Source organism: Amblyomma americanum, chromosome 1 (assembly GCF_052857255.1).
Source record: "Amblyomma americanum isolate KBUSLIRL-KWMA chromosome 1, ASM5285725v1, whole genome shotgun sequence".
Lineage (NCBI taxonomy): Eukaryota > Metazoa > Arthropoda > Arachnida > Ixodida > Ixodidae > Amblyomma > Amblyomma americanum.
Genome location: NC_135497.1, coordinates 250,459,940 through 250,486,594, shown reverse-complemented (window position 1 = coordinate 250,486,594; position 26,655 = coordinate 250,459,940). Strand labels below are relative to the sequence as shown.

Here is a 26,655-nt window from a genome sequence, read left to right as displayed (position 1 = left end):
GACGGATACCACGTGGCAATTATGTATACGCATCCCGAGGCATAATTACAAACAATAAGAAAAGGTGCACCCCAAAAATTAGTTTAGATCTTTCAAGAGTACAATGCAGTGGCAGGAGATATCCCTCCCGCGCAAGTACTCCTCTGTCGCATACATGCCCATATATGCGGAATTAGTCATTCTCTGGTTTACTACTCTTAGCAGGTGCGGTGGTTAAGCGCTGCTGCACTGCCCCGGCAGGTGGCTGTTTCAAACACAGCCGTGGCTTGTGAGTGAGCCCCAGGTTGCTCGCGCCACCCCTAATTTGACTGCCACCTGCAATGACAGTTTGCTCATAATCCGATGGGCTGGTTGTAATGTCGCAAGGTAATGTGAACGGTGGGCCACCTTGTTTTCCGTTTTTGACGCTGACGTGACGACGCCGGATTTTCTGCAGAACGGGATCGAGTTACCGCTGTTAAAAGTAATACCCCTGTCACACGGCCAGTTTCAATCACCCTCGAGTCGAGGGTCTTCGAGATTCTCAATCGCCATCGAACTCGCCGCTGCTACACGGCAAATCTCAATGGCCATTGAAATGGTTCTCGTGTCTTACGCCACAGATGAGTGGCGCCACAATCGCTACTTTGGATTTTGCAAAAATAACAAAAATAGTTGATAAATGTATACTAAATGCTGAAATACAGGCATACGCGAAAGTCGTTAAAAACCCTTTTAGTTGCACGTACGCGACGTACATATGCATACACTGCTGTAGCCATTTTAATACAAGACGAGCCAAAACCAAGCCAGTCCAACTGCGTCGGAGCGCTGCTTCGTCAGGCTTAAGACCGGGGAAATCGCCATGATATCTGAAAAACAAGAGCTATTTTTCTCTTGAAACTTTATGCGAGAGTAAGAATGGGCAAAACGAAGGCGAATACAACAGCTTAGAACACGATATTGCTTTGAGGGATTAGCGACGAAGCTGTTATCGCTGTGAAGCGGGCGGGCAGGGTGCCGCCATGTTGTCAACGTTAAGTACGCAAGCCACGCAAAGACTGCAACGCAAAATGAATGCGCTTAATGCGCTTAAAACCAGTCCAATATAATTTTAAAATAATTTTACAGGCTGCTTGCTATATATTTTATGCGAATAATGTTTGTTCATGCTTTTGCACCGTGAATGTGTCGTGTACGAAAGTGTGCTTGGCGCCGCTCGAAGTAACGCTAGCAACCTTGGGCAGCGCTCGAAGGCCCTCGAAATCTCGATGGAGTTCTGCGCAACTCCGTTGACTCGATAGACTATTGACTCGATCGCCATTGAAACTGCCCGTGTGGCAGCGCTCGATCGCCTTTGAATCGATAGACGATCGGTTCGAGGGCCCTCGAAATGCCCGTGTGACAGGGGTATAAGAGACACCCCTCTCGTGTTCCGAGCCTCAATTATCGTTCTGCATGGGGGGCGCCACCTGACCAAACACTCTTGGCATCAAGGAGGGAAAAAATGGTGGTGTTTTAACGTTCCCGCCGCGATGGCTCAGTGGTTAGAGCGTTCGACTTCTGATCTGGAGTTCCCGGGTTCGTACCCGACCGCGGCGGCTGCGTTTTTATGGAGGAAAAACGGTAAGGCGCCCGTGTGCTGTGCCATGTCGGTGCACGTCAAAGATCCCCAGGTGGTCGAAATTATTCCGGAGCCCTCCACTACGGCACCTCTTCCTTTCTTCTTTCGATCACTCCCTCCTTTATCCCTTCCCTTACGTCGCGTGGTTCAGGTGTCCAATGATATATGAGACAGATACTGCGCCATTTCCTTTCCCCAAAAAACGAATTATTTTCACGTAGTTAAATCGAGTAGGACGTGCGAAAGCACAATGAAGGCAACACCGCCTCAAAGGCAACCGCATTAGGTTGAGGCTTCACACATACCTCGGGTTTTTCAACTTTGCTAGTGCATGAAGCAATGCTTTCGCACCAAAAAACTTCCACCATGCCAGGCACTGAGAGCGGCCCTCTGGTGTCGACACTACAGGAGCAACAGGAGTGCCACCGCTGCAGAACCGGGCGCGACTTGTCCTTGCTGCTGGGCCAGTAGCTGTTGGAACTGTATCCTGATAGCACAAGCATTTCTTCGGGTAAACTGTTTGTGTAATGTCCTTAACTTTCTAATCTTTCCGAAAAACTACAAAGTGTTAAAGTAATAATGCCTGAATGTTAAGCACATCCAATAATTAAGAAAACATGCATGTGCAACCTGCACTAAAATGTGTGTCGCCCTGCCGAATTAAGCACGCAGATCTCACCATAGAGAATTCATGCAGCTTTAAGAGTAGCCAGCATCAACAAGAACAACAAAGCACTAGAATACACACAGTTTATGAGGAACTTAAATCCATGGTGTCATGTAATATATTCTTGCAGCTACTTCATTAAAGAGATCTTGACATGGTTTACGAACAAATCGTACGTGCTTCTACGTTGCAGCTATATACTAGCCACGTCGTTATGCATACTTTAAAAAGTATACTTTTTTACTTATACTCAAGGCCGATAACTTCTAATTACAACTTCTAGCCCGCGTAGAGCCGTATAGTAGGACTCTACGCGGGCTAAAAGTTGTAATTAGAAGTTATCGGCCTTGAGCCCCTCCCCCTGGCAGGAACGGCCAGCCTGAGTAACGTCATATAACCGACAACGCTATCATCTGCTGCAAAAATGCCGCGCGTACGGTCGGTGCGACCGCTGTATCGTGACGTCACCAGGGCAAACACGGAGCAACGTCGTCTGCTCTTTTTGCTGCAATGTGCGCAGCGAGGTCTCTTAATTGTCCCCTGTACTTCCGCGGACGATTGAAGTAGCAGTAGTCCCCCATATATGAGGCCGATGGGACGGCGATCGGTGCTGGTCGGTATGCAAATGCCATCGCTGACGCACTGATCTGTCAAGCTAGACCGACGACGATGCCAGCACGACCAACGACCCCGTATCGCAGTAGTGTAAAGAGTGAACTTAGTGGGAATTAACTGGCAGTGAGAGGTGGGGCCGGACTATACAGTATTGTGCGTTTTTATCGCTGGCACATTCAAAAATTTCCCCGCCTCAACCGCTGGCTCATTTGCGGTGAAACTGCACACAGAGCTTGCGTATTATGGTAACTTTTGTATCGTAGCAAGTTTGACAATGGTACTTACTTAGTTCAGGCGCACATGATGCGAAAACGTAAGCGTCTACGAGAAATCGGCGAGCCAAAACCCGCAGACGACGCTTTTTCGCTGAAAACCGAGAGTAGCGCCATCTGTTTTCGGCAGCAAAAAGCGTCCCGACTAGGCCGCCGAGGCGAGCGTTGCAAGGAGCGCGGGCTCGCCTCTTTAAATCAGTTGTTTTGATATTTTTCCGCTCAATTAGCCGAAAACGTTGTAAGCGCTTCAGTTGAAGCAGACGCAAATGCCGAACGGCATATTCAAAGGGCCCGCGCTCCTTGCAACGCTCGCCTCGGCGGCCTAGTCGGGACGCTTTCCGCTGCCGAAAACAGATGGCGCCACTGCCGGTTCTCAGCGAAAAAGCGTCGTCTGCGGGTTTTGGCTCGCCGATCTCTCGTAGACGCTTACGTTTTCGCATCATGCGCGCCTGAACTAAGTAAGTACCATTGTCAAACTTGCTACGATACAAAAGTTACCATAATACGCAAGCTCTGTGTGCAGTTTCACCGCAAACGAGCCAGCGGTAGAGGCGGGGAAATTTTTGAAAGTGTCAGCGATAAAAACGCACAATACTGTATAGTTGATATGACATTCTATATAAACTTAAGAATTTTAAAACTTATTGTATCTGATGCTAGCCACGGCGACATACGCGATCGATGTGCGTGCACCAGCGATGTGCTTTAATTCATTCGGTGCCTGCGCATAGAACCTATTATATATATCAGTGCCGCTCGTCGCCGTCGACTGGCGCTTTGTGCGCCCGACCAAGCGAAATTGCTCCACGCCCGGTGAATATAGACGGCCCGAAAAACTGCGCTTGTGTACTTTATCCTTATCTAAAAAAGCGAAACGAGCGGCTGCATTTCATATCGTCACACTTTCTTACTAATCAGGTGGGAACTTGCGCCAGATGCTTGAATTTCGGCCGACGACCGCCGGCCCCTTTCGTGACGATAGCGAGTACGTAGGATTCGTGTGTGTGATTTCCGCGATTGCGGAGAGCGAATTCGCGTGTTTTAGCGCCTGAAAATAGCTGTCAAGCGTAGTTTTGGCCATATGTAGTGCCTTCAAAGCGACGACTGCACAGCATATGTGTTGAAGGCAGCCGCCGCAGCAGCCGTCGGCGTTGACTGCGCAGGACAACAAATCTAGTTGTTTTCATTAATTCAAGTAATGTCCGAACGTATTTTTAGCTAAAACGCTTTAAAATCACATACCGATGACAAGCAGATACAATTAGCGGAAAGTGCCGGTCCTACGCGAAGCGTTTCCCATGCAAGCAGCTAGGCGATCGCATCAGCGGCGCGCTTATTGCAGGGTTATCATAGTGTGTAAATTAATTGACTACAATCTGTGGGCAGTACTACGTAATATTTAAGATAAGGAGAGCCCACCTTGCGTTTTATGTGAAGCAAACGAGCAGTATATACTGTTTGCGCACAGCTATATATGCAGCACTAAAATTAAGTTCTACAAGCAAAATCCCCTATCGGAATACGTTATACAGTATTGTGCGTTTTTATCGTGAAGACTTTCAAAAGTTCCCCCGCCTCAACCACTGGCTCATTTGCGATGAAACTGCACACAGAGCTTGCGTATTATGGTAACTTTTGTATCGTAGGAAGTTTGACAACGGTACTTACTTAGTTGAGCCGTGCATGATGCGAAAACATAATCGTCTACGTAGAGATCGGCAACCAAAACCCGCAGACGACGCTTTTTCGCTGAAGGGCGGCAGTGGCGCCATCTGTTTGCGGTAGCGCAAAGCGTCACGACAAGGCCGTCGAGGAGAGCGTTGCAAGGAGCGCGGGCCGTTTGAATAAGCCGTTCCTGTGGTTTCGTCTGCTTCTACTGAAGCGCTTACAACATTTTCGACTAATTAAGCGGAGGAAAAACGCTAAGGCGCCCGTGTGCTGTGCGATGTCAGCGCACGTTAAAGATCCCCAGGTGGTCGAAATTATTCCGGAGCCCTCCACTTCGGAACCTATTATCCTTTCTTCTTTCACTCCCTCCTTTATCCCTTCCCTTACGGCGCGGTTCAGGTGTCCAACGATATATGAGACAGATATTGCGCCATTTCCTTTCCCCAAAAAACCAATTATTATTATTATTATAATTAAGCGGAAAAATATCAGAACAAATGATTTAAAGAGGTTTTACCTTTTAAAGAATATTGTTTGCAATGCTCGCCTCGGCGGCCTTGTCGTGACGGTTTCCACTGACCAAAACAGATGGCGCCACAGCCGCCCTTCAGCGAAAAAGCGTCGTCTGCAGGTTTTGGCTCGCCGATCTCTCGTAGACGCTTACGTTTTCGCATCATGTGCGCCTGAACTAAGTAAGTACCACTGTCAAACTTCCTACGATACAAAAGTTACCATAATACGCAAGCTCTGTCTGCAGTTTCACCGCAAACGAGCCAGCGGTTGAGGCGGGGAAATTTTTGAGTGTCAGCGATAAAAACGATGTGCGTTCTTAAATCTCTGAAGCCGGCTAATCTTCACCAGTTCGCTGTAAATCAATTTTATGCGACTGAAACTTAGGAAAATGATTTTAAAAAAAATGAAAACCCGCAGAGTGTCGCCTTTTTTTTTTTAATTTGAAGCCAATGCTCCCTTTAGTTCAGTAGCCCTCGCCTCTTTAACATGTCAAGATAGAAATATAATGAGAATGTCAATCGCAACAGCCTTTTTAATAAAGTGATAGCGTTTGAAAGTAGGTCTATTTTCTTGAATGCGTATCTCGTACGCGGTCAGGAGCTGTTTGCCAACGCGTATTTAACGTGCCCGGGTAAGATTGTTGTTTTCAATACTACGAAACTGCCTTGTGTATGTAATTGAAGAGATCAAGGCAAAAACTACGTTTTTATTCCTTTAATACATTTTTGCGCGCACGGGAATCGCCGTTTGCCGATTGACGCTTTTCAAGCAGGGAGTAGCAGACGACGCGCGCACTGCTGATGATGGTGATGCTAGGGCCGCAGGTCACATGACAGAGTTGTAGCTTCATGCCATAGTTTTTCTAGCTTCATGTGGTAGTTTCTTATCAAAAACCTCACCATAACCAGAATTCTGAACGTAATGTGTTATAACTGCTTCACATCTGTGTAGGCGTACTTTTGTTACTTGTATTCTTTTATGGGCGTGGCTGATGTCGACCGCGCTGCTGCTGCTGCTGGAGTGGAGAGCTCCAGTGGCTTCAGCTCCGCCTTTGCTAACTATATGAGACCATACGTATTACGGTACAATCGAACTGCATGCTGTTGCGCATCTGGTGTTATTGACTTGTGTTGAAGAAATGTGAAAGTGCACTGCGAGTGGGAGCTGTGAAGTCGTTGAAGTACACTACTCAGTGAGGACCCGCAGTTCTTGCAACCAGCAAGCGATGACGCCCACGTCTAACCAAAACCAAAGTATGTTTTTGGCGCGCCTGTGTTTACTTTTTGTTAGCGGTAGTTGCGCGGTTTTTCGAAACGACATTGTTGTGAATGCAGACGAGCCAAGTATTTACAGTGCCATAGTTTTTAGGTTGGGGAATGACAACTGCCTGCTGCGACTCTGATATCCTTGATTTGTGCCTAGTAGAAACTCCGTGTTGGAGAAGCTCCCTGTTGGAGAAGCTCCCTGTTGGAGAAACGCCGTGTTGGTGAAACTCCGTGTTGGAGAAACTCCGTTTTGGAGAAACTCCGATATATGCTTGATTGATACCGTCGCCTTCGTGCCTGTTGCAGGTGTTCTGATCGTGTCTTACTACAGCTGGGATAAGTCCAGTCTTAAGCCGGATGATATTGACACCAGCTTGTGCACGCATCTTATTTTGGGCTTCGCCGATGTCGAGGACCGCATCCTCAGCAAAGGGTCCACGGACGGGGAGCCGTCCTACCGTGCCGTTGCGGGCCTCAAAGCGAAGAATCCTCATTTGAAAGTCATGTTGTCAGTTGGCGGCGGGGCCCATTCGCAGTCTTTTCACGACATGGTGGCCGACCCCTCAAATACGGACAGGTGTGTAATTGTCATGTGAGTTTTTCAATGACTTAAGTGCGCCGATGCAAAACAAGTCGCGATTTTTTGTTTAACAGATTCGTCGCCTCTGTTGTCGAAACCCTGAGGGGAAACAATTTAGATGGCATTGACGTTGACTGGGAGTTTCCCATGGATATTCGTAATGGCAAGGCCCATTTCACCAGACTTTTGCAGGTATTCATGTCGGAATGGGTGCTTAGTTTAGACTAAACATAATGGTAATGGTTGACTTTTTTTTAGAAATTGCGAACTGCATTCGACGATGAGGCAAAGGCTTCGGGACGACAGTCACTCATTCTGTCTGCAGCAGTTGCTGCCCAGTCTGTGCTTGTGAAAGCCTCCTATGATGTTCCAGAGATTGAGAGGTAAGAATATTTTTTCTTGCACCACTTCAGTTGCCTTCGTGAGGCGAAGTGCACCGTGATCCAAATCTCGTTTTTCTTTCTGCTGACGCCCAGTGTTTGAGAAAAATGGTGGGCAGTGCATTGGAAAAGTTCTTTGTTGCATGTATACACCCAGTTGTGTGTACACCCAGCTACATAAGTTAAAGTATCAGAGTTATGTAAAAAACCAAGGTCTTGTAGCCAATGCATTTGTCTTGGAATTTAAAGGTGTGCACGTGTGTGTGAGCACCACAGCACACCACTGCTGTGTCTGTGTCTCAAGGAAATTTGTTCCAGCTCTTGCTTCTTTAACCTCAGCAGCCCACCATATATCGACTTTGCTCTCCTCAGTGCAGGACAGTGTTTAAGTAAGTGTACATTATGTTTTGCGTCATGCCACACAATTATAACAGAAAGGTGTTCTGTCTAGTTTTGAAGAATGGAGGTAATGTAGAGTGTAATAAACTAAAAGAGAATGCCTTGAAAGATTAACATATTTAGTAAGCAAGTGATGTGATTGATGTGTAAAGCTGTTGCAGGTCTGCTGGTGTGATTCACATATTTTTCAGTTAAAAATTAACAATGAACAATGAAAACCCGGAGTTGTCTCTCTTCATGGCTGCAGCAGCTGCATTTCAAAGGAGGCAAAACGCGAAAGGCGTCCATGTGATGTGCGATGTCAGTGCACATGAAGAACCTAAGATGGTCGAAATTATTCTGGGTTGATTGAAAACATCTTTATTAACTGAATCTTCTTGGAGCATGTGGGTAGGCCACCTAGCCCAGCAGTCCACTGTTTATGGCTGCCAATTGGGGGCCCTCCCAGTGCGCCTCTTCCTCTCTTCCTTCTTTCACACCCTCCATCCCTTTCCTCAGGTGCTTGAGGTGTTCACCGCGAGTGAGCCAGTTTCTGCACCATTCCTTTCCTCTTAACCAATTTACCTATTATGTTATAGTTGCATGTTGGTACTCCTGTAATTTTATGACTAGTTGCGTGCTTAGGTGTGCGCAAATCATGCAGTTGTGGTCATTGCATGAATTGTTAGTAACTGCATTAAGTAAAATATAGTAGGCTACATTAGAGTTCATATCCTTGCATGCTGTATATATATTCAAATAAAGGTAAACATTCTTTCCACAAATATTCTTTATAACTAGGAAAGGAGGGGCAACCTACAGCTGTAATCAAACTTTTTTGAAAGCAAAAGTGGGGTAAACCAAGCTAGCTTTGGCTGAATTACATTTAACCGTCGCATCACGGCCGCATCTGGTGTCCAGAATGCCATCTCGTTTGCAGGCATGCCTGTTTTCTTGTTTAGATTAGTGGTGCTCCTGCATGCTTATTTCAAACTTGGTGCTCGAGTGCAGTTTAGTTGAAGCTCATATGATATATACATCACTCTTTAACTGTAGGTTGACTTATATCAAAGAACCACCTATAGTCATTGCTACAGCATTGTTGCATTCTGTACCCTGCCTCTTCTCTTTTACTGTTAGTGCTTATGTTGACCTCGTTAAAGTAAACATAAATGCCAGGTTAGGCATGTGCCATCAGAAAAAAAAAAACTACAGTAAGTGCATAGACTGACTCTGTAGCAGGTGCCCCACACCTGTGCAGGTTCTTTGTGTGCAGGCAAGACATCTCATTCATTTTTGGCTAAAGCCATGCACATGAACAGTGCCGGGTGCTTTCCTTTTTGCCATTTAGAAGGATTTCTTTAAATTCTACCGTGCGTTCATTTCCAGTATTGCATTTCTGAGAATGCTGTGAAGGTTGGGCCTCTAAAAGTGAACCATGGTGCAAGCGGTCTTGGTGGCTGAGACATCCAACAACTCAGCTGCTCAACCTTAGTCTGATGTCAAACAGAAACTGATTTAATTTTCATGAAAACATCGACTAACCTTATGAATGCAGTGTTGGCCTGCTTTCATTATGCATTACACAATAAATGTTTATATATATATATATATATATATAGAAAGAGAGAGACCCCTTCATTTTTGGGCCAAACACTGTTCTTGATTCTTGCACCGTGAACATGTGTTTTAAAAATTTGTTTATACCCAATTTCTTCTCAAAAATGCCCTTTCTAGAGTACACAAAAGGGCAAGGGAATGAGGGGCTCATTAAGATATACATATATATGAAAGGGGCTTCAAGAACATATGTTTTCCCAAACAAAGTTCAAGACACTGCACGAAAATTAGAGGATATCTTGTGCTTATTCCAGAGGAGCATTCTCAGTATTCTTTTTTGTGCACACAAAGACGACACAATAAGGACGAGGAAGATAGGATGGAGCATTTATTCAACTGGTGATCGTGAACCTCTTTTAATGCTTATTTATGGCTAGGCTTAATTTGAGGATATGTTGGAAAAGAAACATTTAGAATTGAGAGGCCAAAACAAGGGTACTGACCAGGGATTTATTCAGCATCATGTATCAAGAATTATCCACGCTAACAATATCCTGCTTCAGGGCTTTTGCCCATTTAAAATGGCCTCTCTTATGCTTAAAGACTGTTTTCACAGTGCACAAGGCAGGCAGGAAGGTCTTGTATGCACGCGAAGTTCCGCGTAGGAGATTGATAGTTTACACGAGGAAATAATTGAAATAGATGAGAACAAATTAATTTGTTGAACAGCTTTTTCTGTGCAATTTCTCATTTCCATGTTGTTTGTTAAATATTGAGCAAAAATAGGGCATTTTATGTCCTGCACAAAAGCGAGTGCTTATAGTAAATTGTCTTTTGCTGTTAAAAACGACCTGAAAAAAACCCAAACTATGGAAATTTTTGCCAAATAACTAGTTTTGTACCTGAATTTGATCCAAAATGGCGCCCAGATTTTGCTGCCCCTACTCCCAATTCTGAAAAAAAGAAAAAATGCAAGCCTTATATTTGTATACGAGAAGTGAGTTCCTGCCTAGGTATTGTTGCTTTTGTTAGCACTATAAAGCATTATATTATAATTAATGACCTTTATTAGAGTGAAGTGTTCATATGGGAGACTGGCTTTTATATATTATTGTGATTTGATTTCAGATATGTGGACTTCATTAACCTGATGACTTATGATTTGCACCTCTTCAAGTGGTATTATCCTTTCTCCGGGCATAACAGTCCACTGTATGGAAGAAGAAGAGAGATCGGTTACTTTGCAACCCTGAATATGGTTAATAGCTTTCTTGCATATGTTTAATTCTGCATATTTATTTTGTCCACTTGAGAGGCTGCTGTTGCATGTTGCTGTAAATGGCACTATTCAATGTATGTGAGGTATCCAGTAAGTTTAGTCTCGTAGGTTATAACATATTTACTATGGTAGCAGTAAAAATGCCAATGGCAATGTTGTTCCCCTGCCAGTGTCACTTCCATGATTGGTGCACCAGTCTCTGCATGTTGTCATGGGAGAATGAGCAGTGACTGATGGATGCCAGCAGTGCATTACATTGGTGACCTGTGTATTGAATGAAAATGAAAAAAGCACACCCTCAGTATGTTCCTTCATCTTGGGAAATGGGCAGGGGACCTATAGCATGAAGCAGAGGCTATTGGGTGGGTAGGCGCTGGACAGCTGCTCTTATTCTACAACAGCACACACAAAGTACCGCACCAGTCATAGAAGTGAATCATTGCTGGTGAGAACTACATCAAAAATTGTGATGCGCTCTTAAAAAATAAGACATTTCAAACATTAATTTTAATATAACATATTTAAGTTTCATCACTTAAGGGGAAATCCGGGTTTTGAAATGGAAAAAAATGGCTAAAATTTCGTTTTTTCGAAAATGGCATATTCAGGTTCAATATACTCTAAAGTACATGCCTACAATGTTTCAAGGTCTAATTCAACCTCCAGCTACTAAAAAATCAATATATTTGATGTCTCCAAGGCACCAAAATGACAATTTTGGAGTGAAATGCGGCAAAACTTCGCAATCATCGCTTCCCACAACTGCCTTCCTGATGGCCACCATCTTGGTATTGTTCAAAAGCTAGTGCTCTTCCCTACATCCTGGTACTACTCACTGTTGTGAAGTCCTTTTGGAACATCCGCATTCTGCTGCTTTCACAGCCCTTTTGCAATGGCCTGCGAATAGCTGAAATGCACTCTTCAAATTCGATTTTCTCCACTTTGTGTTTTTTGCCAATATGACCAGCCTTTCAGAAGTTTTAGTTATGTTTTTATGGTGCAATTTCATTTAATCTTATACCATTGAATTCAGAAATAACTAAGCTATGGTGCTATGATATTTTTATTTTTCTCTGTATCGCTTATTCTCTGCCTGGCGGTTTTCTGTTTATCAACCATTTCGATGTTAGTAATCTGGTCACGGTTTACATTATTGACCGCATATGTTGCAACAGTCCATTTTGGGCCAATCAGACCCCCATTTTTTTAATACATAGATCCTATGGGAAGTTTTGCAACTGGTAAGTTAAAGGAGCTCTTGTTCCTGTCGTGATTGCTTGCATTCAAGAAATGTTCCTTTTTTAGGAGCGGGAGTGTACGTTAAAACCCTGGTTGTATGGGAATGCTGCCAGCACTTTTTCCCACAGTGGTTGACACCTATGCTTTGTACCTGACTCTTTGTTTATTTTAAGATATGTATTGGTTTGTAATAGCATCTGGGAGACCACTTCTGCCTAACAAAACTAATGTGCTTCTTCATATGCTGATAAGACCAGTGTCTTATGTCTGTCGCATTTTTTTTAAATTGTGGTCTGAAAATAATGAATGCATGGTTCTTGTTATTCTTTCTTGTCAAGAGAGCCTCTTTTTTTTCTTTGCTTTTTTTGTTGCATAGGCATCTTCGGCTAAATTTTGGTCCTCCAGAGGGATGCCAAAGGCAAAGATAATAGTTGGTATACCGACATATGGCTTAGTGTGGAAGCTTTGCCATCGAATTTGGCATGGTGTTTCATGCCTCACTTTGGGAAAAGGTACAGTGGGAGGTGGATACATCAGCTATCCTGAGGTAGGCCTTTCTTGTTTGTTTTTGAGATGGCATTCTTTTGTAGTTAAGTAAAATGATGCCTAATTAAACAATGCTCAGTTTGAAGGAAGCATTTTTTTTTCTTTTTCTAACAGGTTTTGTTCCTGGGGATGGTTTCCTAAGTCTAGTATAAATGCAGGTTAGACATTTTTCTTTGGGAAACGTATATTATTTTTCTGTATAATCTGCTGAGGGCTACACAGAAGGCCCATCAAGATTAAAATTTTTTCATCCTGTCAGAAAAGTAGGCATTGTCAGAGACTGTGAAGTGCACATTGGAGGGGGTGATGGCCCCTTCTTTGGACTTGAATTTCTTTTTGGGCCAGATTTTCGAGTTTGTCAACAAGAAGAAATGATACGAGGCCAAATTTTGAGAATAGTAGTAGTTGGGAATCAATTTTAAGCCTAATTCTCGTAGCGTGGTCAGTGCATTGGTTAATATGTGGGTTGACACATTGTCATGTTGAAAGTGCAATTCCTCCTTCTGTGCCATTCTGAGCTGTCATTTATTTTTTTCTGTTCTTGAGCTTTTCTCTCAGACAGTCCTTTATTATTATATAGTTATGGTTCTTCTTTTTTGGGTGAACCTGTTTTTACTCAGTTTTTGCACCCCAAACATGGTCCTAAAAAATCGGGGATTTTTCCCCGATTTCTGGAACAACTGTGCCCGTGGAACTGCTTTGCCCCAGTTGGCGCGCAAAGCGAGAGGCAGCTGACAGACAGTGTCTAGACTATAGGTCTCGTGGCGTCATCTTGTGTGAAAATCTCCACAAAATGCTACTGCACTCTGAAACAAAACGTCTCAGACAAAGACGTTGACATTATGGAAATTGGGAGCCCTACTGGATTCATTCTAGAAGCGGCTGCTGAGTCAATCGTTTGATGACTACTGACCCTCTTGATTTCCGTGACCAATGTGTAGACTCGCTTCATGAGGAGTTTAACCAGTACTTGCTTGAATCAAGCCTCCCTAATACAGGTGCTGAGGTCATAGACTATTGGCACGATGCAACTGTGCGTTGCCTCGGGCTAGCAAATGCCGCATTGACATTGTTGTGCTTAGCTAATGGCAGCTGTGATTTTGAAAGAACGTTCTCTCAGCTGAGATAAATCCGAAGACTGGACAGGTCCCATATGGAAACCAAAATGCTGCGCATACAGATCATTATTTATGTTAACAAGGATGTGTAAAAAGTCAGTGACCAGCTCGTGTCAATAAATGTTTCATGTCCCAAAACTGATCCAAGCTCTTTACTGCCTGTAATGATTAACTACCGAAAAAATATTTTCTTGAGAGCTCCAATTTTTCCCCATTTACCAACCTAAAGCATAACCCTAATCGTTACCCTCCGATTAAAAAAAGTCAAATAAATTAGTTTACAAAATTAACCCCAAAAAAAAACCCGAATTTCGGAATGTTTCCATGAAAAACTCAATTTTTTCCCTATTACCAAGTTGAAAAATAGTACCAGATTATTACCCCCGAATTTTAAAAAATATAAAACCTGAAAACGAAGAACCCTATGTATAATATGCTCCTGTTATTTTGCTTCTCTGCAAGTAGTTGATTATGTGACCCCATGGCTATCTCAAAAAAGCAGCCATCATCTTCCCAGTGGACAATGGTTTTTGCTTTCTCTGGAGTGCGTTCACCTCTGCTTTTACTGCAGCCTCAGCTGAAGCATGTAGTGAATACATGCTTCAACCACAGTTGACCTGCCGCAATGGCTCAGTGGCTTTGCCGTTCGGCTACTGATCCCAAGGTGCCAGGATTTGTCAGATAAGCAGTTGAGGGATCATGGGATTACACATTTTTTTGAAAGTGCAGACAAAAGATAGGAACTCTCAATGCTAGAAAATTTCGAAGTTGCAGGTGAAGCTAGAAGGTATTCCAAGATGCAAAATCTGTTTATGTGATTCTGTCGGAGTACAGTCACTGTAGCAAAATTTTAGTCAGTTTTGCAGCAGATGGTACATGCTGCTAGACTTGCTGTTTTGAGCCAGATTATTTGTTTAGTTCACTAGCTAACATAAAAAAGCACCCAGTTGCGATATGAAGGGTGTTAAATTCATCTGAAACAAAAATAAAATCCAGGGGTGCACTTAAGTCTGCTTAGGTGCAGTAATGCGAAACCATTTCTCTTACTGCGCATCCTTCCTCTCTCTTGCGCGCGTGCCATCTGCTGAACCAGTGCCGTACATTGCGAGGGGGATTTCAGTGGGCGACGCATGATGGCTCTACGACTTCACTTTTATTCAATTCGTGCCGACAAGCTCTACCCACAACTTCTGTCCACAGCGCCTGTCCACAGCTTCCGGTGATGCCACTCACGAGCCAAGAAATGCTTTTGTGTTAAAATTGCTGCTAGCTATAGCAATTTCCTTGATAAAGCTGCAAGTTTGCTATAAACTGAAGGGCACACCTTCCGTGGGCACGGCAGATCCATTACTCCTGGCTCACTCGTGCAAAAACACGAAGGCTTCAGAAACAAGAACAGTGCTCTTTTAATGCTCTGAAGGGAAAAAATAAGCTTGAACAAACACTTACTGGCAGGAGAGGTTCAAATGAGGGTGACAATCAACCACAGTGCCAAAAAAACTGGGACAGAGATATTCTAAAAAACGTAGCCGGCCAGTGCTGCGGCACTGCCCCCTTTCCCACTCATCCTGCTGCCTTTTATTGCCATTGTCCCTTGCTGGTGCACTGCTCTTTGTAGTTGTCCCCCTGTCACATAGACAGCACTGACCAACCTCAACATCATGCCCAGTTATACCCGTTTGCCAACAGAGGGGGCTTATGGCAGTGTGCAGCTCTACAATACATAGCATATGAAAAGGTTAATTCAGACTCCACATAACTTGAACAAATTTTCGGTTCCATTAGAGCTCAAATTATCGAGAGTCTACAGTGTTTTCCATGAAAAAAAAAGCAAGAAATTATATTTGCAGCCCAAAAAGTTTTGCAAACGTCCATCACCGTAGCATGTAGACGCCCCAACACAATACACAACCTGCAGCAGCTCGTATGGAGTGGGTATTGGTCAATAACAGCAGCCAGAAGACAAGGGTTGTCAGACTGGCAAGCTTCCCATAAAGAAATTAAGTATTTTAAATTATCCGCCACATCAGGTGGACTGAAATTTCCAGTAGTAGTAATTTCACATCTGTCAGTTTGGTGTAGTGAGCAGTTTGTTCAAAAATCAGGAATCATAGCCTTTTCTTTAAGTAGTAAGTGCTGTTGATGCAGTTGAGGGCAGTGTGAAGGAGCTGATGCTGTTCTTATGGTTCTTCTACACTTAACATGCATGAAACTGAAAAGATTGAAAACTAAACATTTTGACAGATTTGCCTGTCTGGTTGGGTTTGAAGACTTATAATAAACTGCACATCTCCAACCAAAAATTTTAACTTTAACCCAACGTTTCGAAGCCGACTCGGCTCCTTCATCAGGGTGACTGAGGGCAGTAGCTAGCGTCTCTTAAGTATAGAGGGGAGGGGGGGGTCAAAGGAACAACAGCTGTGATGTGAAAGGCGCGGGGGAGGGGACCCCCCTCCCCTCCATACTTAAAAGATGCTAGCTACTGCCCTCAGTCACCCCTGATGAAGGAGCCGAGTCGGCTTCGAAACGTTGGGTTAGAGTTAACATTTTTGGTTGGAGATGTGCAGTTTATTATATGAAACTGCAAACGAATTTGACCTGATAGACATTCATTACTGGTGTAATGGTTTTCAGTTATTGCCAAGGCATTATCTTTATTCTTATGACTGATTAGCTCAATTGAATATTCTGCTAGCTCACTTTTTGTGATGCACTGCTTGCATATGCATCTGAAATGCTACAAAGGTTCCAAGCTTAAAGGGATATTGAACAAAAATCTGGAAATATTGAGTTATCATTTGTAAGATACGGTTACCCAAGTATACAGTCATCATTCTGGTTATTAATACAAAAGCATTACTAGGCTATGTCGGCGAAAACGTGTCCGCAAAATGTGGAAGCTAAATGTAAAGTGTGATATGATGCCACATTAAAGGGGCTGCGAAACACCGCTTGAACGGATGCTGGTTACACTTTAGATAGATTCTTTATGTCACACAGATGCTGACTAAAAAAGAATTACGAGAATCGATGCATAGGAATGGGAGTTGTTCAATGAAGAAATTTCAAAATACAAGCAAACAAAATGCTGCCCTCAACTCAATTTTCGCGCAGCTTCCCATTCCCATTTCACTCTCTCAATGATGACACTTAGTGCGACCAATTAAAACAGCCTATCTGAGCACATGGCAGAAGTTTGCACTTCATGGTTGCTTGTTCTCTGTAATTCATTCTTGCCAAGGCTGGCAGCACTGTTTGCATGGTTACAACAACCATGTGAACGCCCAGCTGATCCAGCGATGCTTCATCGTCACGTCGACGGCGCAGAAGGGAACACTGATCAGTGACGTTCCATTACTAATTGATCCGAACTCGAGCGCGAGATACTTCCGATGGCGTGACAGCCTGCGCAAGATATCAGACACATTTAGCATAGCGCGTACCGCTACTGCTTACCGCTAACCATGGCCCGTCGCTCCTAGCGTGCTGGTTGGTTACGGCGAGCAAGGAGCACGCGCTGTTGATGGGAACGTGGCGCCGTCTGGCGCTGCCGCCGTTCGGTGATCCTGCACAAGCTGGCGATGCGCACTGCCTGCTAAATGTGAAAGGAACGCGTGCTTCCTTGGGACCGAAACGAACGCTTATAGAGTGCAATGGCTCGATCGGATCGATTCTGCAAAGTCGCTCTCGGATCGGATACATAGAGAGTAGCCATTAATGTTGAGTGCTAGGTCGTAGGATGTTTACAGAGAGGCGCAAAGTCCTTCGATACAAAAAGTAGCCAAAGCCTCTGGTGGTGTATATTTGTTTTACTTGCTTTACAGTGCTTTTATCTAGGGAAAAAAGTTGGTTTTGTTATTGTAATATTAAACACAAAAACTTGACTAGACGTATCTCTAGTTATTAACACAATTTGCAGTATATTTACTCTTTGTCTAATCATCAAGCTCCCACTAAGTGATGTCATATCCGCTGCTAAAAATCGCCACTGTATGGTGACACCGTCAGTGCCAGGAATTTGTTTTTGCGAGCTAATTAAAATGTTAAAAACCGCAGTATACGCCGTACGATCGATGCTATTAGCATCACTATAACTCATTCTATGCAACCAACAGGCAAAACAATACACTGAAAATGTGTTTTGGGGCCCCTTTAAGATGAGACTGGAAGTCATGAATGAGTATGTGATGACATGAGGTATATAAAAGCCATGTCATTGTCATGACAATCGAGTCACTGCAATTTAGTCATGAGACATGAAATTGTGTGTGTGTGTGTGTGTGTGTGTGTGTGTGTGTGTGTGTGTGTGTGTGTGTGTGTGTGTGTGTGTGTGTGCTGACTAAAGACAAGAATTGGAAAGTCATGACCATGACAGGTTTCAAACGGCTGAGTCATGACAATAAAAGTGCTGTGTCATGGACCTCGAAGTGCTGAGTCGTGACACTCAAAAGTGCTTAGGCATGACACTTAAATGTGCTGAGTCATGGCATTGGAAAGTGCTTACTCATGACAATAAGAAATGCTTAGTCATGATATTCAAAAGGGATGAGTCATAACAAAAGGGCTTAATCACACTAATCAGAAGTGCTCAGTCATACTAGTCAAAAGTTGCTGTGTCATCGGTCTCATCTGCTCTCCCAAAATGGGTCACAAAAAACCCCTGTTCTAGAAAGTTCCATGGCATCACATCCACTGACGTCGCTGCATGTCTATAGACCTCCTGCATGTTTGCAAACAAACGAGGTGGCGCTGCAGTCGCTAGCGGGCGCATGGGCAGGCAAAAGGCCAGGGAGTGGCGTCACGGAGACGTGTTGGGTGCGGGTTTTCAAAGCTTGTAGGCGCGTTTCCAGTTTCTGCGAATCACAGCAGTGGCTGATGCTTCCAACTTAGTAATTTCTCGAAGTACACAAGCTCACGTTGGCCACGTGCTGTGGCATATTCAGAGAAATAGTTTGCCACTGTGTATTGTATATATGGTTAGTAGTAAACATGTAGAAAGCATTTCTGCCATTGATTTATGCGCTAGGCATTGAATAAATAAGTTTTGACACTCTGCACTAGCCAGAATGGTTTTACTTCGGGACAGTAGTGAGGGGAAGTGCTGGCGTTGTTTCGGCGAAGCAGATGTGCGCTCACCGTCTGTGGACATACGTGTCGGGCTGTGCGAAAAGTGGAGACATCGTTGTGTCCCTGATCTCCTCTGTCTTGCTTCAGCGCTGTTTTTAGCTGCATGATCACGCACCAACCAGGCCGACTTCTCCCCTTGTTAAAGTGGTCGATTTGGTGAAAATTTTTGATTTCTGGAATTATTTTCTTTCCTAGCTCTGGAGTCTTGTTTCGTGACGAAAAATTATGGTAAAATATTCAGTACAAATTTATAAAATACGCCTTTTAGATGTGTGGTCGTCGAAAATTGTGATGTAATTTCTTTGATTTCAGTGCCGCATTTCTTTGACCAAAGCGAAAGCGAAGAGGCCATAAACGAGGGAATAAGCTTTAAGGTTCATTTTCTAACCTCTCAAATTTTCTGCGACTGTCATCACTCACACCTTCGTAATTCCGTAACGCATGAAAATTGAGACATTGAGGAGCGTAATAAATCTCTTGATTTTTTTTTTCGTACATGTGCAGTACTATGTTATTTTTGTAAGGAACGTTTTCATGTAACTATGCATGCATAAGTACTGATCATCTAAAAAAATATCTAATCGTGTCATCATAAAGAACAGGGCTTTGTGTACATGGTGGCATAAAAAAATTTGCGCACCTCCTATTCAATTATTTAAGACCTTCGGGTGACTTGACGAGGGTGTTAATTTTAATTTCCCCGAACTGCACCAGTTATAGCTAAAAATAAAAGGCATTACTGAAACTAGCATAGCAATTTCATATTTGCACCAAGTTTAGTTACACATCTCATGCATAAATAACGAAAACACTTTTCATTGCCGTGTTCCCTCAATCTCGCCACGTGTCTGTTAGTAGCACGTCTGCGGCTGCTTCCTTCCAAACAAGCTTCACGATCATGTACTACCTCATGAAACATGACACGTGCATGATGCAATGAAAAAGTATGTGGCATTTAACACACTTAAGGTACGCTACTCTAAGCACGGCAACGCGACTGCGCATGATTGACACAACTTACCAGACTTCCTTCTACTCGAATCAAATAATTCCGTCTGCCATATTAGTAAACAGTTTCAAATAAATATTAAATGCCATAAAACGCGCCATTAAAGCATGATGTGCTATTAACAAAAGAATGCATTCCTTGGGGGCGCGTGAACCTGCCGGCGCCCCGTGCACACCAGCTCAAGGTGATAAATACGTGTGCAACTACATATGTGCGTTTTTTTCCTTGCACAATTATGAGCCTACTATCCTGATGTTCAGGTGAACGAACGCAGCAACTTGCATGCTATTAAGTGCACTGAGTGGCAGTGCTGATCGACTCCCGGACTTCGCGCTTTACTACCGTGGCCCATTGCCTGTTAGCCAGTTTCCTAATGCGGTATTTATGTGCGAGAAACCTATCGAGGCTTATTTAAATTTCCTTTTATGCTACTACGCGGATCCAACAGTGACACAGCTGGTCAATACATGCTGCTTCTGCAGTGCACAGGCATGATGCAGCCGCCAGTAGCTGCGACAGCTGTGGTAGGCACGGGCAGGCGGAACCTGTTTTGCCTACCATGCGAAAGTCGCTGCTGACATCAGCGCCACTGCATCTTCGTGACGTCGCGGGTGGAAGGAGGTCTATAGACCAGGTTCTTTTACCCTCGCACATGCAGGCTGTGGGCGCGCTCCTATACTCCACCAGTTCTTCGCAACACTACCAAAGCTGTGGTGAGTGCACAGGCAACGTTCTGACACCACGGATCGTAGTGCCAGTATAAAATGCGCATATTAAGTGCGCATACACCAAGCACTATTTCATATCGAGACTTAATGTACACTGGCATTACGTACGCTATTTCCAGAGCTTTGTGTGCGTGCTCTAAAACGTCGTTTGCAAAATGGCTGCGCCCTTCTAAGCAGAACCTCTCGCCTCGGACTGAATTCGTCGTTGTTGCTGCCGTTTTCAGTACGTTCACTGGCCATAAATTGGACACCTGGCTTTCGCTTCGTCTAATGTCATCTATAATAAAATGTATAAACGATAGATTGCTTTATTTTTTATTTAGAGTGACAATTCTGTTGCTGTTAGTCCTAAAGGGAAGTGTCGATTTGTTGACAAAAATGCTTTCCGTTCTAACCGCCAGATGACTCCACTAGGCTGACCTTATCATTCTGTCTCAGTTTGCATGCACTGAAGTACAAGTACAAATGTGACCAATGGTGTAACATCATGCAGAATGCATGCGTTTAGCGTAAGTAAGTGTGCATAGGGAGATATTACGTAGACAGCATCAATTTATACTGTTTTCTAATCATATCTGTGTACTCCGCGAGCAGACGATACGCAGCCGGCTAGGCATAGAACACGTTTAATGCGCTCTCCCGATTGGCTGAGGAGGTCTCTGCTTTTGATAGTGCTGCAAGTTAGTTATGGGATGGAGTATACTCTCAGTACCAGTTGCCATCTGTCGGTGTGCACGGTGTGGACTGCGGGTCACACCGGCGCCGCACGTTGAATGCGTGTTTATACGTTCTTCGCTTCCGTCGTTGATGTGCTCCACCACCTAACATATGTAGGTGTGTGCTGTGCATCACTGGTCACATTTTCTCTCTACCAGACAGTACTGTGGTTATCGGAGACGCATTGTTACTCGATAAGGTGACATCCGAGGGTACTCGACCAGGTAGGGTGTGGACTGGAAACTGGTATTTATAAGCAGATTTCTGTGCTAGCATGTCGTTTGTTGCCCTCCTTTACGTTGGCTACCATCTATGGTAAATTTATGCATCAGAATGTAGATTTTTAATGTGAAAGCATTATATGGTTATGTCGCATCGGCAAAAAGTGTCCGCAGATCTTTCCGCACGATTATGTCGTTCTGTGCAGATATATGTGGAAAAGTTTGATTGTGTTAGTGCATGAGTAGATCTTGAAATGGGAAAAGTTTGGTTGATGAATTGTATTAGTTAATTTGAATTAATGTAGAAAAATGCTGTGTTTGAAGCAGGGTTTGTGTGACTGATTCGATGAAAAACAATGTAAATGCGTGAGAAAGCTTACTTAGTATAAAAATAAACTAAACAAAAGAATAAAAATAACTTAACATAAAACACGACTATATATCAATTCATAAAAATGAAAAATAGAGGCAGAAAGAGAGGAAAGGAAAGGTTTTTCACATTTCCGCTCTTAAGCAGACTTAAGTGCAATCCTGTAATTTTTTTATTTGACTCGATGGCGCAGTGACGTGCAAGCGGCAACTGGATCGGCCAGCTGCAGACTGAAGTTTGTCGGGGCGAATAGCATATTTTAAATCACCAGTACGTCTTCGACATCCGTGCGCTGAGCTTGCTATTGTTCCCATTAAATACATCTCGTGTAAGCACAGGAATGTAAGCACGACCGCTACCAGTTTTAGTAGCCATTTCAGCACGTATGTCTGAAGGATCGGTGGGGTAAAGGGCTGATCGTAGTATTTTTGCTCTTGGTTGCCTGAATCACAGCAAGATATACAAGATTTTATTACATTCTGTGACACTTGGCCAAACGGCTACGTGACGCTGCCACACGTGCCAATAGCTTCCGAATAAATTAAATGCGACTTCGGGTCACAGAATTCATGGAAGCTGGCTTCTCTGCTAATATTTATTCAGTCATTCATAAATCAAGCGAAAATAATTTTTGTACACTAGATAGCATAAACCATAACAAAATTTGTTTTCTGTTAGCCCTGGGACTCATTTGAGCTCAGAGCGATTATTTGTTGATATAATTGGCACACCACCACGCAGGCGACAACAAAGCCCTATTTGTAGGGGTTACTTTTATGGCCGGCAGGAACGATTAAGAGTGCATTGGAATTGTATGCTAGCCAACTGCATGCTAGCCATGCACCTAATGCTTGATATTGACGAAAACAGTTTTCTTTGCAATGAGGCATCAAGATAGCAGCGGTATATATGAGCATGAGCGCGTGCAAAGGGCAGGCACAGTTAACGTGAATGTCAAACTAAATATCATAATTAGCACGTCAATTTTATCCCTTTGATAACGCAAAGACTTCCCGCAACACAACCACGCTGTGGAAGTATATGATTATGGATTTTTATGGCGCAAGGGCATCTGTAGCCAAAGAGTGCCATGGCACAAGGTGTTTTCGACTACTCAAGGTGGGGTTGAAGACCCATTTCCCAAGCATTTCACCCTAAGGAAGCCAAGCACTAGGCTGGGAAAAGCTTGTACCCATTTTATCACCGGTGGGTACGCAGCGGCACTGGAGATCGAACCCCGCACCTCCCGCATGCGAGGCGGGTGCTCAACCACTTGGCCATCGCTGTGGAAGTATACTTGGCAACGCTTTTTTTGGCACCAGAAGGATAGGAAATCGCGGCTATATGCAGATGTGGCCGCAGAGTTGCCGTAGCCACGCAGTCCCCAAATAAACGCCCGCACCGCTGTGCACCGGTCAGTGGAAAATTGTCGTGCCGGAGAATGGTTCAGGATTCTGGTCTATACATAGAAGCAACACAATGCTTTCACATTTCTCCAGTGCAGGTTGCTGCAGTGATCTGTTTTTTTTTTTTTTTGAGCGGATGGCTGTATTTTTGACGTCTTTTTAGCAGTCGCCGGTCCGAACTCAGTGCTTATCTGCCTACGAGCTGGCAGGCATGACGTCAAGCTTACCCTGATCAGCAGCGCCATATGCAAGCTGGCTTGGCGGTGCACAGTTCAGGAGTCTCCGCCCGCTCGTTCTTTTTGCGGGCATGAGATGGTGCTACGGGTACCATCTTTGTGAAATGTTGCTTTTTTTGTTCGTTGCCGCTGCAGACGATGGAGATTTCTGATCAATGCTGACAGAATCTGGCAAGTGTTCACCCAAAGTATACAACCACGAGATGCAGGCAGAGAATCTTGAAGCATGGGCACTAGGAAGTCGAATGAATTTGACTTTACAACGAAGCAATAGCACGTCAAACGCGTTCACTTTCATGTGGTCTGTGCCGGCGATAGGTTGCGTTGGGTAAGGTTGATGTCATGTTCCGTATTGTGGGAGCTTTCACAGCCTGCCGCTAGGTGCAATGATTTGAGAAATATTCATTAAAATAATTACTTTCTGCTCATTTTTGTTTCAAAGCACTGCTGTTTTGGTCACTCTTAGTCGCACAGCTTTCATCCGGGCTAAAAATCTTGGTGAAGAATTGTTATTCACTATCCCTTTAATGTTGTCTTGTACAGGCGCCGACAAAAGTGGTATACTTCACGCAGCGGGAGCCGGAGCAACGGCAGACTGCATCGCAACGCCATCTACAGGCGGCATCTGGGATCGAGACAGCCAGTGGGTGCCCTTTATTATCTGCAGACATATCTCTTGACTCGTTTCAATGTTTCGTGCTTCAGCTCGCCAAAATGCCGAGCGGCGCCGCTGCAGTAGCAATGTGGTGGCCCTCTTTTCGTTTTGTGTCTTCTTTTTTCCCACGCGCGTTCGAGATATGGATCGAGAGCCGGCGCGCGCACCGGCATGATGCGATAAAATGCCCTTGCTGACTCGGTCGACTGCCTTAAGATTTCTTCCACTGAGATGACAAACGATCCGTTGCGACATCTCTTGTTTAGTTAGCTCGGCAATCCGCTATCTGCCGTTCACTGGTACCATAGGTGCCATTTTAATCGAGTACGAAAGTGGACACAGCAGAGAGACCACTGCGGCGTTCTAAAGGTAAATTTGTCCGGTCGTAAGGTCGCGGCGAGATAGTAATCGTAACAGTCATTGTCTGTCGCAAATATCAATCTAAATATGAGCTGCTTCCACAGCAAGTCAGCCACGCACGCGGGGGCATTTTATCGCATCATGCCGTTGCGCGCGCCAGCTCTCGAGCCATATCTCGAACACGCGTGGGAAAAAAGAAGACACAAAATGAAAAGAGGGCCACCAGATTGCTACTGCAGCGGCGCTGCTCGGCATTTTGGCGAGCTGAAGCACGAAACATTGAAATGAGTCAAGTGACGTGCCTGCAGATAATAAAGGGCACCCATTGGCTGTCTCGATCCCAGATGCTGCCTGTAGATGGCATTGCAATGCAGTTTGCCGTTGCTCCGGCTCCCGCTGCGTGGAGTATACCACTTTTGTCGGCGCCTGTACCTTGCACACCAGCTGTCATGCGCCCAGCAGATCATGCTTTTATTAGAACTAGTGATACAAGCAAGTGCATTTCTGTGCCTTTTTCGTGGGTGTGAATTTTTTGTTCATGCAGTCGATCCCGGATATATTGAACCTTGCTATATATAATTATTGCTTATATCGAACTGTCAGAATATCCCTTTTGAAAATCCCATGCAAAACTATACACTGTTGTTCGCGTTTATCGAGCTTCCATTCAGCGGAACATCCGATATATCAAACTGCATGCCGCGCCCCTCTAAATGGTGCTTCTCGTAATGGCGCTCCTGCAGTCGATTTTCGCACACTCAGCTGGGTCGGCTGCATGGCCTTCGGGCTCCTGCTGGCGGTGCTAGCACTGTGAAACTGTATGACGAGGTGAATGGAGGGATATGCTTTAGAGTGGCTTTCGATCTGGCATGTTTATTTTCAATGTGACACTGTCATAATGTGGGGAAGCCAAGAGTTCAGCACACCGGCTGTCATGCGCCTAGCAGCTCGGAGGCTTGCAGTGGCTCTCGCGTGTCCTGCTTTGCTGCATAGGGTGACACAGAAATCATCTGTGCCCTAATTTTAATTGAAATATTATATCGTATATAGTGGTGGCTTCTCCCAGAGCAGCTTTTGCTGCTGTTTCGATGCAAAGTGTGCTAGGTCTAGCCACACCCAGCAGGCAGTGTGCTGTGTGGTGCCAGTATGCCAGCGGACAGCACATCGCTTCAGGAAGCATGCCGCTAGCATCGGTGCACTGTATTTGCGCCTCTGGATTAAAGATAAGCTTGTCTGCTACCATGTTTATATATCAAATTGCCGATATTTTGCGGTCCCCTTCGAGTTCTATATATCCAGGATCGACTGTACCAAATTGCAGCATGCCATCATGCTATGATATCATCAGTGAGGTTGCAGTATTCGCAAATAAAAATATATATTTAAAAATATGTTGCAAACTCTTACTGTGCTCTTGGTCATTAATGGATGGTAAATGAACTTACTCAGTTGGCAGGGCAAAATGCTGCGAACACCTCAACAGAGTTGCATTACCTTACATGGCACATAGTGCACATAGACAAAACATAGTCAAGCTCTCATTCATTTAATTCATTGGAAGCTTTCCTGTTACTTCTTGATTTTATCAGCACAGCAGTCCCATTATGTTAGCAACAGGTTGATTGTCCAGTGGTTCGCGTGAAATATCCATGGCGATCCACGAGTTGTTCCAGAAATACAAAGAAATTCTCAGATTAACTAGGAAAATTTATTAAAGTAAGCAATTATATCCCTCTTACTTCTTTTTTAAAAACGAAGCATCAGTGAAAAGGAATCACTATCTGGTTATGCATGCTCTGCTTGTTTATGCTTGTCTCTGGACTGCTGCTGCGACTCTTTTTGCCTGCTTTTCTGATGGATGTGCTGTGACATGACTTGAGTAAAACAAGTTTTTGGGCTAGTTGGTAACATTCTTGATTCATAACGACAGCAAACGATGCTCCATAACAGTGATTCATAACAGTGCTCCTTCGCTGCCGTTATGAATCAGGAATGTGACATGGCTTGGCCTGGGCAGGTACATAGTAATGTCGTTGCCAGAAGCATGGGTTGTGGGAAAAGGGTGAAGTGTGATTCGAGTTATTGGAAATGCCTGTCAATCATTCACTTTAAATTTTTAGCTCGTGATCAGCTCAAGACTTAC

At 44.2% G+C, this 26,655-nt stretch overlaps 1 protein-coding gene across 1 annotated transcript in view; it reads left to right on the top strand.

Moving 5' to 3' along the window:
* The first annotated feature begins 6,338 nt into the window (after window positions 1–6,338).
* The window catches only part of LOC144114914 (chitotriosidase-1-like), a 33,762-nt gene continuing 13,445 nt past the window's right edge, over window positions 6,339–26,655 (top strand). The window contains exons 1-6 of the mRNA XM_077648937.1: window positions 6,339–6,591; window positions 6,910–7,180; window positions 7,258–7,375; window positions 7,442–7,566; window positions 10,630–10,759; window positions 12,396–12,566. Coding sequence (XP_077505063.1) covers window positions 6,564–6,591; window positions 6,910–7,180; window positions 7,258–7,375; window positions 7,442–7,566; window positions 10,630–10,759; window positions 12,396–12,566 — 843 coding nt within the window. The 5' untranslated portion in view covers window positions 6,339–6,563. The remainder of the gene's footprint in view (window positions 6,592–6,909; window positions 7,181–7,257; window positions 7,376–7,441; window positions 7,567–10,629; window positions 10,760–12,395; window positions 12,567–26,655) is intronic.